General features: G+C 41.0%; 1 protein-coding gene across 2 annotated transcripts in view; it reads left to right on the forward strand.

The window, feature by feature from the left end:
- ppp2r2bb (protein phosphatase 2, regulatory subunit B, beta b) overlaps positions 1–14,858 on the forward strand; it is a 68,889-nt gene that overhangs the window by 18,998 nt on the left and 35,033 nt on the right. The window contains exon 1 of one of the 2 annotated variants that reach the window (XM_057359705.1): positions 6,100–6,595. The exons of the other annotated variant lie outside the window; for it this stretch is intronic. Within the exon in view, the coding sequence (XP_057215688.1) occupies positions 6,526–6,595 (70 nt within the window). The 5' untranslated portion in view covers positions 6,100–6,525. Of the gene's footprint in view, positions 1–6,099; positions 6,596–14,858 lie in introns of those variants that run through there. 2 annotated transcript variants of the gene reach the window in all.

Raw genomic sequence — 14,858 nt, forward strand, 5'->3', positions numbered from 1 at the left:
TACATCTTCCAAAAAATTACACATTGGACCTTTAAATGACATGAGGATATAGAAATGGGAAAATTACAATATGGACATTGTAACAAGACTTCAAAGGAACAGGAAGGAAGAGGCTGGAATCAGGGTAGAGCTGACGACTACGTACTTTATTAACAAAAATAACACAAGCGCTGTACGCGCCTAAATCAAACACCTCCACTTTAGTGCAAGAACAGTCTTTCTTAAGGTCAGAGCTTCCCGCTCATAATCCTCCGCTCACTCACTCGAAGCCACTCGTCTCCAGCCGTCAGCTCCGGTCTCTCCCCCGACTGTCTCTGCCTTGCTGCTTTTAAGCCTCTCCACTCCAGTTACTGGAACAAGGCACAGGTGTTCATTATTTGTGCGAGCGCCACTCACTCACCGCTCATCTCCTCACTCTCTCTCCTGCTGCAGACTTCGCTGAACCACGCCCACCTTGCCACATACCCCCACCGCCCGACTCAGGCCGGGGAGCCATCCGGCCTGCAGTCCTCCCCCCCCCCCTTGCCGGGAGAGGAAGTCAGCCACAGCCATCTGTGCACCCGGCCTGTGGACCACCTTGAATTTAAAAGGCTGTAAAGCAAGATACCAACGGGTGATCCGGGCATTGGTGTCTTTCATGCGGTGGAGCCATTGGAGGGGAGCGTGGTCCGAACAGAGGGTGAACTCCCGCCCCAGCAGGTAGTATCTGAGGGTGAGGACTGCCCACCGGATAGCCAAACACTCCTTCTCTATGGTGCTGTACCTAGCTTCCCTCTTGGAGAGCTTGCGGCTCAGGTACAGCACCGGCCGTTCCTCACCCTCTACCAGCTGGGACAGTACTGCGCCCAGCCCTCTGTCCGACGCGTCGGTCTGCAGGATAAAAGGGAGAGAAAAGTTAGGGGAATGCAAGAGCGGCCCGCCACACAGGGCAGCCTTCAACTTGGTAAAAGCCTGCTGGCACTGCTCCGTCCACTGGACCGCATCGGGTACTTCCTTTTTAGTGAGGTCAGTCAGCGGGTTGGTGAGCTCCGAATATTTAGGCACAAACCGTCTATAATATCCCGCCAACCCCAGGAACTGTCTCACCTCCTTTTTGGTCTTAGGCCTCGGGCAGGCCGCAATCGCTGCGGTCTTATCAATTTGGGGACGCACCTGCCCATGACCTAAGTGGAAGCCCAGATACTTTACCTCCACCCGCCCAATCGCACACTTCTTTGGATTAGCTGTGAGCCCAGCCTCCCTCAGCGACCTCAGGACCGCTCTCAAATGCTCCATATGCCGCTGCCAATCGTTACTATGGATAATGATATCGTCTAGGTAAGCAGCGGCATACGTCGCATGGGGTCGGAGGACACGGTCCATGAGGCGCTGGAAGGTAGCCGGGGCTCCAAACAATCCGAACGGAAGGGTTACAAATTGGTGTAATCCGAACGGCGTGGTGAAGGCTGTCTTTTCTTTGGATACTGGTGTTAGGGGGATCTGCCAGTACCCTTTTGTTAAGTCCAGTGTCGAATAAAAATGAGCCGAGCCGAGCCGGTCCAACAATTCGTCGACCCGGGGCATTGGGTAAGCGTCGAATTTCGACACTGAATTCACCTTGCGGTAGTCCACGCAGAACCTGACCGAGCCGTCCGTTTTGGGAACCAAAACTATCGGGCTCGCCCAGTCACTGTTGGACTCTTCTATTACCCCCAAATCTAGCATGGCCTCTAATTCTGCCTGAACAACCTTTTTTCTGTGTTCGGGTAAACGGTAGGCTCTACTACGCACCACCACCCCCGGTTCGGTTTCGACATGGTGCCGTATGAGATTCGTTCGGCCTGGAAGGGGAGAAAACACATCGGCAAACTCCGCCTGTAGGCGGGCCAGGTCAGTGAGCTGCGAGGGTGAGAGGTGATCTCCGCCCGGGGCCAGAGCAATGGAATGCGGTTTAATATTTGCTTCTGGCCCGAGATCCTCCTCTGCGGATACCACCGTCGCCAGCATCACTGCCTCCTCCTCGCTCCATTTTTTAAGGAGGTTGAGGTGGTAAATCTGACGTGCGCCTCCCCTATCCGTCCGAATAACCTCATAGTCGAGGTCCCCGACTTGCCGTGTGACCTCAAAGGGTCCTTGCCACTTCGCAAGTAATTTGGAGCTAGATGTCGGGAGCAACACAAGTACCTTCTCTCCCGGTGTGAATTTCCTCAGGTTAGAACCCCGATTATACAGACGGCTTTGTTTGTCCTGAGCCTGTAGCAAATTCTCCATCGATAGCCGCCCCAGTGTCCGGAGTTTTGCTCTCAGGTCCAGGACATACTGAATTTCATTTTTACTTGCGGAAGGCCCGTCCTCCCAGTTCTCCTTCAGGACGTCCAGCACCCCACGGGGCTGGCGTCCATACAGGAGCTCGAAGGGGGAAAACCCCGTGGAGGCTTGGGGGACCTCTCGTACTGCGAATAAGAGAGGCTCTAACCATTTATCCCAATTCCTGGCGTCCTCGTGGACGAACTTACGAATCATGGTTTTCAACGTGCGATTAAATCGTTCCACCAGTCCGTCGGTCTGTGGGTGGAAGACGCTGGTGCGAATCGATTTAATGCCCAGTAATTCGTACAGTTCACGTAACGTACGTGACATGAACGCCGTGCCTTGGTCGGTGAGGATCTCGCGGGGATCCCCACCCGGGAGATAATCCGAAACAGTGCGTCCGCAACACTTTTCGCGGAGATGCTGCGGAGTGGCACTGCTTCGGGATATCGCGTTGCATAGTCCACCAGGACCAATGCAAAGCGGTATCCCCGTGCAGATCGCTCTAATGGCCCGATGAGGTCCATGCCAATTCTCTCGAAGGGGACCTGCATCAACGGAAGAGGGCGCAAAGGCGCTTTTGGGGTGACCGGTGGGTTTACCAACTGACATTCGTGGCAAGACGCGCACCACCTGCGCACGTTGTCGTGAATGCCCGGCCAAAAAAATCGGGCCATGAGGCAGACATTTATTACAGACATTTATTACAAACTCACTTTGCTTGACCATGCACCCGGTCTGCATTTGAATTGAATGTATTTGTGTTTTTGCTAAATGCAGTTTTTCTAAACGTAAAAGCAGGCTATCACAGTGGAGACGGACAGTTTCTGACAAAACTCAGATGTCTGCCAAACTCTGACCATTGATTTTCCATCAAAGTCTAGCATGAGACTGAATTAACAATAAAAGAAAACTAGCCGATGGATTTTTGTGTCAGTGACGTCTGCCATAAGCAGACCTATTGACTGTGACTGTTCAGGACATATGGTTCAGCGTTTTTGTTAGATGGAGGCTAAACAGTTCAATCTTCTTTTTGCACTGTACCCAAAAGTGACCGTAACGTGCATGCAGCTTAACATAATAAAACACATCATAAATATGCAGTGTGCATTACATATTATTCACATATGCAATAAATTCCATATAATGTTTGGATGTATTTTCTACCTTAGCATATCTTGCCGTTCAGAACCAATTCATACTAGAGCTATTGTTTCTGTTTTTATGTGTTTGGCATTTGCATTTAGAAGACGCCTTAATCCCAAGTGACTTATAGTGCATTCAATCAGTTTGTGTGTCTCATGGGAATCAAAACCCAAAAGAAGAAAATTTTAACTACATGCTATTCATACATATACAGTACATGCACATACTGTATATTTCTAATGACTTTCACTCTGTTTTATTATTCTTTCTCATTTCATCATACATATCTTCACATATACATGCACATATATTTCTAATATGAGAATTTCTCCAGTACGGACAGCAACGTGCATAAAATTGTTCATGGCATGATGGTTTTGTCACATTGTTATATTGTGAGACAATAGTGTCTTTTTCTCCCTGACCTCTTAATAGAAAAATAATAGAAATATATTACAATAATAAAACCATCAACATCACATATTATATTTTGTGAATATATTTGATGTTGTGTATAAGTGTTTGTGCCTGTGTGTATTCAAGTGAAACTAAATGAATATTGTTGATTGAAGAATGATGTTCTTAGGAAAGCTACTGCACAGGTGCAAAATGTTTGAGCACCTGGGGGGTCACCCATGAGGCTGATGGTTTAAGGCATGAAGACAAACCTAGGGCTCAGTCCCAATGGATATCATTTGTGCTTTGGTAATGGCTCAGCTCAATAGTCAACAACAGCTTTTCTAGCGAAAGAGGGACAAACACACGTTTCAGTGTAATCTGGCATGGAACGATTATCTATTACATTTACATGTATTTAGTCATTTAGCAAATGCTTTTATCCAAAGCGACTTACAAATGAGGTAAACAATGGAAGCAATTGAAAACAACATAAGGACAATTATAAGGACTATTATATATTGACATCAAACCTTAAGGGGGAAAAATTGAGGCCATGAGGATTTGAGGACTTTCCTCGCTCACACACACACACGCACGCACGCACGCACACGCACACACACACACACACACAGCTTCATGATAGAGTTGGCAGACTGCTGCTGGTCTGTGTGTCCTGAATAGAGGAGTGTTAATTAAAGCAGGAACACTATTGATCTGAGCCTTCTCCAGCTTCCCCCAACACGCCCCAATAACCTCATAATATGTGTGTGTGTGTGCGTGCGTGCGTGCGTGCGTGCGTGCGTGTGTGTGTGTGTGCGTGTGTGTGTGTGTGTGAGAGATAGAGAGAGAGAGAGAGAGATGTGGAAGGACTGATACACAAAAGCAGGAGATGTTAATGCCGAAATGAATGTTCACCAGTTGTCTGAATTATTCTATATTCTATTCAACACTGCAATATAATAATACATATATTAAATACACATATTTCATATTTAACCTGGAATAGTACATGTGCATGACTTATCATCAGGTTTCTACTATAAGCCTATGACTAAGTTTAAACCTTTATTGAGTGTACAGAAAGAGTCATCTGTAATTCCACCAGAACTGGTATCAAGATGTAGTCCAGGGGGTTGGCGTTAATTAAAGGGATTTGAGGTAGAGAAGATTGATCATTCTGCACTTAGTGTCGCATAATATGATTGGGACGTGGGGATTTTTAAGTGGTTAACAGTAAGAAAAGAGCTGGGGTGTATTCTTCAATACTGGGTATTGTTGAGGATTTTAGAGTGTAATTCAAGGGCAGCGATGTGTTAAATGACTTTAACACACAGTCTGTTAATGTTCTAGAATGAAATGAGAGAACTTGCAGAATGAACATATTTAATATAAAATATAGCTTGAATGCAAAATAAGTTTATTTCCTCACCAGCACATCTCTAATGGGCTACAACTCGATTGTTACTTATGTTTGGGATATTTAAGTTTTATTGTTTAAAACGGGACTTTTAAGCTTTTTTGTTAAAGGTTTTAAATGTCAAAATTCTAGACTAGTGAAACTCACTTTTCAAAGAATACAATAAATAGCCTTATTAGGGGCTTTATTTAGTTATTATAAGCAAAAGATCAAATGAAAAATTGTTTAGCCTGTTATCCGATTAATAAAAAAAACAATGATTAAAATAATCGTTACTTTCAGCCCTAATTTATTGTGTATGTCTGAACATAAACTTTATGTACTTTTACTACTTTTTGTTCCTTTGTTTCATTAGTTTTCAGATTGTTATTTATGTTTTCAGAATTGTGTATCTGTTACACCGTGAAGCAGTTGGGAAAGTGTTTATGTAAAAGGAAACCTTTATGCTTCTGTTATAGATGCAAATCTGATTGTCACCTTCACATGATGTAAAATATAACTACATTGACTCCAAAGGTAATATTTAACTTGTTTGCGGATTTAATGTTGTTATCATTATTATGAAAATATACATAATATTGAAAAGTTAAATGTTGAAATCACCACAATATTGATAGACAAAACTAAAAGTTTGAACAATTTAAAAGGAGTTTCATTTCTATTCTCCATGTTGTCAAGATTACAAGATTTGTTGAAGATGCAATTATTACGAGTTTTATGTAAAAACAAATGAGCTATTTATACATTAATTAACTACTTTTCACATCATCACGCTCGTTTGCGTGCTCACGCCGGTGTGATGCTGACGCAGGTGGTGCGCGCTCTCGGGAGGAGTCACCGAGCGCGCCCGGCGAATCGAGCCGCTGCATCGCTAGTCCAATGCGGCGCGTCGATACGAGCTTCACGTCAGTGCTTTACCGCGCTCATACAGGGAGACAGAGCTGAACACGAGCCGGTTACCAGAGGCAGCTGAAACAGCTGATTTGAAAGCGCGAACGCGGCTTGTATCTTGGATGACGCTCGTTCATATTTACATTAAATCACAGACCTCTCCTGCAGCCTTGTGACACAGTGAACCGGTTTTCTCCCGGTGTTCGGTCGTATTGTCGTTTGCTTATCGAGGGACTTAAGAGTTGCCGCTGTTTAATTTCTGTTCACCATGACTGCGCGTCCGCGTGTTGCGCGGCGGACTCTGGGCTGAATGCATGAGCGCGGATCATGGATAGCGCGTTGCCTTTCTGCTTCTTCTCTCAGTGTAACCAGCGCGTTTCTCGATGGATGAGGACATAGACTCCCGCAAGATTAACAACAGCTTCCTCCGAGACCACAACTATGCGACTGAAGGTATATGAATCAGACTCACCATCACCTCTGCAGGTGCACGTGCAGATGAATGAAAATCTGAACGAATGATTTGGATCAAATTGTAATATCTGAATAACCTGAAATTATGAGAGAGAAAAAGATGCGTTTCAGTTCATCCAGCAAACTTGTTAAATCTCAATTATTTGAAAGGAATCATGTTTCTCTGTTTATAAGTGTGTCAGTGATGCTGGCTTTCCCTTTTGGTGTGCATAGATGCTCTAACGTGAAATACAGGCTTGTGTTTTATTTGGACTGAAATAGCTGACCCGTCAGACTAACACCTTAAGAAGATTGTCTGCTGGTGAATTAGTATGCCAGGCTCAATCCTTAAGATCTGAGAGTTAACATCAATGCAAAATGTCAAACAGGAGTTTTACTGGAATAGTTCTTATCTCTATGCAGTGCTTACAGTGGAAATCAGTATGTTGTGTGTTTTTCAACACACAGTTGCGTTTTGCATTGTGTGTGTACACAGTTCTTGCTTGTTTTCCAGTGCAAAGCCTAGATTATATTGACAGTATAAAGGTATTCTTCTCCTCCTGACAATAGACAGCTGATGAGTTTCACCGAGCCAGACAAGCCTCATGCTCAGACGAGAAGCCTTGAAATTCTTATTCGTAAAAGGGGGTTGGTTGGAGACAGATGTGGTGGTGAGGGGAAGAGAAAGAATAAATCAAAGATTAAAGCCAGAGGAAACATAGACAGATGTGATGTCATCCCAGCAGCGAAAATCCACATTTCAGGCTTTTCACAGTCTTCAGACACTTTTCCATTCCAAAGCAATATTATGAACGATTTTATTTTATAGAAAAGTCTAAATGCTTGAGAAGGCTTCTTATTTTATACTCATCTTTTAGTTATTTTTACTTTGACACTTGGTTCATTTGGAGGTAAATGGCATTTTGGAGTGTGCCAAGTGTGTACTTGGCCACTGACCTGAGCTAACCTCCTCTCATGTAGAGAAAAGAATGTCCTGCACTCCTCTTCTCATTTCCCCTCGTTCATTCTCTGTGAATTATGCAAATGTTCCTCTCCCATTCATCACATCAGAAACCTACAGCCCCTGCTGAACATGCCGTCTGCGTGTGCCTGCCAAATCTACCATCTTACATAAAAGACAGACAAATGATTAAGTCATAGCATATTATAAGTCAAGAAAAACCTATTAGCCTATAATACAGTGGGATGTGTCTGACCATCAGTGAAATGTACTGGAGGGAGCATTATTAGTGGTGCAAAAACACATGGGGCTAAACACATCCCACACCAATCATGCAAAAAACATAAATGGTAAAACACAAAAAAGCTTCAGATTTACACCTGCAAGAGAGTTGCATAGTTTGGAAAAGCATTACGAACAATGGGTGGAGATGTGTACGTCTCATAGCTTGAGCCGTGACCCATCATGCCGCTGTGGTTTTGACCATCAGATAAATAAATGATGACATGCATTTTTAAAGCAGTTTTAATGCACAAGTGTTTACTCCTGCCACGCTCTGGTCCACAAGCTTATATCATCATCTTTGTGTACAACGGCAGATCGTATATGCAGTAAATCATTAGAGTCATCAGAGAGGAGACAAAGGTGAAACCAAAGCATGGGCTGAATGGTTGAAATTGTGGACCCTTTGACCCCAAGGTGTGTAGAGATATCCAATGTTATCTGAATCAAAGTTTGGCTCTGCGAATGTTTAATCTGCAGTAAAACAACGGTAACACTTTACAATAAGGTGCTATTTGTTAACAATTAGTTAATGCTTTAGCTAACATGAACTAACAATGAACAATACTAATACAGCATTTATTAATATTAACTCATGTTAATTTCAGCATTTACTAATACATTATTGAAATTAGGGATGCACCGATATGTACATTTTGGCCGATAACAAAAACCGATAATTCTTTAACATTGGAAACCGATAACGCTGTATTTTCCACATACCTTGCATGTTTGTATCTCCTCTTTGCCCCGCCTCTCTTAAACACGCAGATTTTTTACAAAGCTCATCGCTCTGAAAAGCGAGGTGTGCTATGATTGGCCAGTTAACCAGTGCGTAGTGATTGGTCGATTACTGCAAGCGTGTGACGGAAATGTAACGCCTCTTACCATATTTGGAACATCAGGTTCCAAAGCAATTGTACTGACAGGTATGCCCACCTTACTTGCGTATACAATTAGGCGGTCTAAGTCAAATCATGCCACGAACTGATGTAGATTTGTGGGGGTGTGGTTACACGAGGCGTTTCAGGCAGGTCTGGGTGAGCGTTCGCTTTTAAATAGAATGCATCTTTTGTTCCGACACTTTAATTTATGCAATTTTATGCTTCTAATACATGCATGGGCAACTTATAAGACACAAAAAAACACGGATTCTCACCATATGACCCCTTTAACTGTGAGCAGCGTGCAGCTGAAGAAGTTTAACCAGAGGAAATGATTTATCTGCTAGAATATATCGGCCTAAATTTTATTACCGATATGGCCGATAATTCATCATGCATCCCTAATTAAAATCAAACGTTGTCACTACGGCTGCAGCTATCGATTATTTTAGTAATCGAGTATTCTACTGATTTTCCATCGATTAATCGGGTATTCGGATAATAAGTATGTGTTCTTTATTAAAGAGCAATACTAAATATACAAGAGAAAATAAGACGGGTCTCTTAAAATGCACAACTAATTTGTTTCCTTTTTAGAAAAATTTACATATTTATTACTGAAATTGCATAAATTCATATCTGTGAAAACTAAACCCATTTACAACATTCCATTGCCATATTACATTCAAAATGCAATATAGGCCTGATACAAATGTATAAATAAGAAACATTAATAAAAATAGAAAGAATAATTTCAAAGGTAAACAACTAACTTCAGCTTATGCATGATGCATTTAGTTTATCTAAATTAGTTTTAGTTTCTTTTTTAATATTAAATAGTAATATATTTGTCCACATAAAAATACCGAGTTAATCTGACTTTTATTTTGGCAGGTCGTCGGAAGACGCTTATTTTTTAGGGCGTTAGCTTCACTCAGTAAAATGTTCTGAAATAAACTCTTAAGAGAGCAACTCTGGAGATTAAGTTCATGTCCTCATTCAGCGCAGACGCAGACAAATTCATGAGCATCACGCGTGTAGCACGTTAAACTGTGCAGTTCATTCACTCAGACCAGCCAGACGACATGTGTAAATAACATGATTCGGCGTCCGCATGTAGTTTGATGGACTCAGTGCAGCCGGAAAACAAGTTTCACTCGCAAAATAGACTAAAACCAAGTAAAATAGCAGTTCACCATTTCAATAAGCGATCACTTATTTATCAGCATGAGACATGCGTGTGAACAGACTAAAATGCGTGTGTCTCGCGGTGAATGCGTGAGACTTGAGAGCCCTGAAACATTAATAGAGTTTAGCGGGCTGTGCGTCAGTAATAAGGGTCCGTGGGGAAACGCAGCGCTCCGTGTGTACTGTAGTTAAATGGATTAAACGAGGCTTCGAGGCAACACAAATTGCCTCGATGATTTTTTGTATTCGAATAACTCGAGTTACTCGAGGAATCGTTTCAGCCCTAGTTGTCACTAGTTAATGCACCTTGAACTAACATGAATAACTGTATTGACGTGAACTAACATTGACAAGGATTAAAAAATGCTGAAAAACTAATTTTTTCATTGTTAGCTTATAGGGGTGTAACGATACTTCATAGTACGATATTTCGTGATGCATAAATGTTACAATCCGCATCGTAGAGAGATTGGGATATTTTATGATATGATGTTCTTTTAATTCTATTCGTTTTGCGGTCAAAACACTACCTACTCTGGGCCAGCGCATCACGTGTACTTATCTCGCATATGCGGTAGAGAGAAGTTTCTGGGAGAAGGAAGCACAAGACATATAACCTGTGTCTCCACATAGTTTACAAAGCGTCTTATTTTCCTTCACAATCGTCGGTAAAACACAGCAAACTTGAAGCGTGACTGCAGGCGAGTCACCCCGAAACTCATTACAAAGGCAGCACAAACGTTTTTAAATGCCAATGATAATTTATCCGCTAACATGAGCTGCTGCATAACGTGAAATGCAACATAAAGTAAGCCAAAAGAAACCAGCGCTGTACCGATTAGAGAAGTGATGAAGTGAGTCGTACTGTATATTAAAATATTGAATGACATGCCAAAGATCGAACAAAGTATGTGATTTGTATGATTTAGAAATGTAATACAGTTTATATAATAATGTCTTTTTGAAAGATATTTAATCTCATTCATTACTGTCTCAAGCAAAGACATGCAGCTCTTTTCTTCAAAGATACGTGAGCCAATAGCGTTTGAGCTCTGAGCTCTGTCAGAGCGGTTCATTGGTTGAATGCACTGAATGAACACGCCCTTCACTGAACGAACGAGTCAATTGAGTCAAAGTGAGACCGAATGAACTGGTACATGTCGTTCATGGTCTAATATTCTCTGTGCTGTAACAATGCATATCCAGTAGTTACTGAACTTTTCTGAAATATAAAGGAAATGACTTGGTTTAATTTAATTAGAAGGTAAAGTAAATTATCTAAAAACAGTTAAATCTTTGTATGGAACATTTAATTACACCAGTTAAATTATTCAAACCAGTTCTATTTTAGTAGACTAAATATAATGTAGATTTTGTTGACTTAAACTAAAATGATGGGCAAACCTGCAGTACAGAAGGTTCGGTTAAGCCTTAAAAAGTTAAAATTCTTTATTAAGTTGCATGTGCAACAAAAAAGTAACTGAAGCTATTCATGTTATTTGAATTTCATATGTTTGAAATATTGATGTGTTTCGTATCGTGAGCCCAGCATCGAGATATGTACCGAATCGTGAGCTGAGTGTGTCGTTACACCCCTAATGCCCGCTTATGCATTTACTAATTTTAACTAATAGCACCTTATTGTAAAGTGTTACCAAAATAACTCTCAGACCTTTCTGAGAGTAAACGTGAACTGTTAAAGTTGATGATGTGATGATCAGTAGTGAATGCATGTAAAATGGAGAACTTAAGGTGGTTTGGCTGTTGACTGTAGGTGAGAATTAGACAGGTGCACTGATGGAGATATAGAGTCACTTGCTGAGCGATTTTTCTTTAATCTGATCTTGGAAGTCTTATCTGTCTCATCTCCTTTCCTCCAGATGCCTCTTGAGAATTTTTGGCAAGCATGAATGATTTTTTTACATTTAGTATTAAGAAAAGCCGTTTTTCGACCTTCAACAGTAACTTAGTGATGTGTACTGCTGTGCTTATAAAGCTCATTTTAAGTGTGATATTTTTCTTAACTTGGCTCAGTTGTCTTTTTACTCACGTAATATATCACAATAACATTGCTTTTGCCCAAACATTGCTCATTTATCCAAAGCTGAAAAAATGAAGTTCCCGTTTAGCCCACAACAAGTACAATAGATTTTGTGCAGGATATGTAAAGACATTGAACCGACTCCAGCATACTCCCCAGCTCCAGCTCCAGCAGAGGCCTAAAATAGGGCTGCTTCCTTTGTGACACTGGCGAGTTCAAAAGGGAAAAGAGAGATGGTGAAAAACAGAGGGGGTGTTTCCTACTGAGGATTAATAAAATGCACAGAGATGTGTTATTGACTGTGACTCTGCTTTGAAATCATGCTTTGGACTATAGTTTCCATCAAGATGTTTTGGAAAATCAAAATATGAGTGATCCATGCCAAAGCTAAAGATGGTTGCTTAAAGGGATAGTTCACCCAAAATTGAAAATTCTAAATTTACTCACCCTCATGTCATTTCAAACCTGTAAGACTTTCTTTCTTCTGCAGAACGGAAAAGAAGATATTTTGAAGAATGTTGTTAACCAAACAATATTGGACTTCATTGACTGTATGAACACAAAACCACCGAGACATTTCTCAAAATATCATCTTTTGTGTTCTGCAGAAGAAAAAGTCACACACAGGTTTTAAATGATGACAGAATTATGGAAACTCTTTATAAATCTTTATAAGGCCAAACTATGTAAGCGCCATTGAGAGAGAAAGTTGCGTCAACTCTATAGACGCCATTGGAACAGTTTCTTTCACAGCAATGGCGGTTCATGGAGCCTCTCAATAGTTCCCGAAAGTTACTAGTAACGCACAGAGCTGCAGCAAAACAGACCGATTGAGGCGAACTTTTAACCCATTCGAAGACATAAGTCGTTTAATGAAAAAAAAACAAAGCAATAAAGAATTGAAAGAAAAAAACATAACTTCCTGGAACTATCTGAATGCTCCATGAATCACGCGACAGGCGAAAATGTTTAGCTTCTGTTGTCGCGGCTCTCTCTCTCTCAGTGGCTCTGATGTAAACAAGGTGAGGAAACGTAGCGAATTTACATGCCAAAGTTGAATACTTGTATAAGAGTTTAGAATATACTTAATCTTACCCCAAGTAGTGCTTGGTTTGGCAAACACCAAAAATCACAGTTTGTCTGTGAAGTGTGTGTTTGTGTGTGTTTTGGATTATCGAGGTATCGATGTAGGATTAACCCTGCATATGCTGCAAAAGATATGATGTGAGCACTGTTGTTCTTTTATTGGCACTAGTATGTCTTTGTCTCAAAGGACTTCATTTGTGTTTATAAGAAACCGTCTGCATACTTGTGCATATGAGTGACACTAATTGGATCTTGGGTGTAAGGCAAGATGTCTAGGTGTTTGTGCACATGTGTTTGTGGAAGCCCTCTCACACAACACCAGCATCTTCCAAATAAGAGTCCATTTGCAATTTCCATCTGTCTATCAACTGGTACCACTGATTTCATCCCATAATCCCATTTACTCGCACTGCTGTCCATTCTGGCTTCTTTATAAGGTCCTTGCCTACTTTCCGAAGACGTTACTCACCTCAGGAAATCGCTTAATTCCTCAGGCAACATTTTAGCGGGGCTCACATGTGATTTTCTAGGACTTTGATGTATTTGAATAGTTTTTTTTTGTAAGGACACACATCTGTTACAGCTTCATTGTTAGCTAATTCTTGAACTCAATTGCTATTAGGGATGCTCATATTGACCGTTTAACCGTTAACTGATCGTTAAAATGTTGATAGTTTATTTTAAGTTTAATAATATTAATAATATTTTTAATAATAAAAATAATTTAAAATACGTTTTTAAATAACTATTAAATCGTACATGTTTTTAGTTTTCTGTATGGTGAAAGAAAAACATGTTAAGCATTAACTCACGGAGTGTGCAGACGCGTGCGACTAGGTGTAAATGCCCTCCGAAACGTTTTCGAGACAGATTAAAATCCGATCACGCAAGTCACTTGACGAAACTGGACAAGTGTAATTCAATTACTATGACAGGGTAGGACCATTAGAACACCGGTATAGCCCCGCGAGCGTGAGGTTTTGCTTTGCCGACGCAGCTCGTCTTTCTCTTGGTCTGTCTGTGCAGCGACCGGCAGAAAACAGCAGCTCATTCAACTGACCGAACAAAACAACGTTTCCAAAATTCTGTCACTGTTACTGACTGCCTGGGAATATGAACATTAACGGTCACGCTAAAGCCTACATCGCATGATAATGTTATAATGCGTATTTTCCATTATTATCAATTATCGTCTGGTATCTGTCTGTTGTAATCGACATCGGGATATTTGCGAGACATCGGCGATATACGATAACATCGTTACATCGCCCAGCCCTAATGAGCAGAGAGGTCAGCTGTTGCTTGTTGGAAGATTCAGGGTTGTGTCTTTTGTCTGCTTTGTATGTTAATAGTAAGGTACAAAAGGTCAGACATTTCCAGAGAGCCATTTTTACAGTGGCTTTAGTGCACAGAAACATTTACACAATGCACCATAGAAAACAGTGATCACTGTAAAAACGTTTTTTTGTAAATTCAAATTAGGTCCCTACATGTTTTTACATTATTTTACAGCAAACTTGTACATTTACAGTTTATGTAATTTCAAAATTTTTACTACATTTAAAACAAAATATGTAAAGATATGTAAAATTCTGTAAAATTATTTTTTACTTTGTAGCTGTTGTCACGTCTCTTCAGTCTCTTAAATTAGGAAACATGAAGTGCATATTTTATAATGGAACGTTACATTTCAACTGTAAAAGCCTAATATGTACATAACTTTTGTCTCTATAGCGGCATCTGTTTGAAACATAAAATTACTAATTACATTATGTACTTATCATTACGTGGTTCATCTGACATCCATCTAACATATACCTG

The sequence above is a fragment of the Triplophysa rosa genome, linkage group LG19 (genome assembly GCF_024868665.1).
Source record: "Triplophysa rosa linkage group LG19, Trosa_1v2, whole genome shotgun sequence".
In the NCBI taxonomy this organism is placed as follows: Eukaryota; Metazoa; Chordata; class Actinopteri; order Cypriniformes; family Nemacheilidae; genus Triplophysa; species Triplophysa rosa.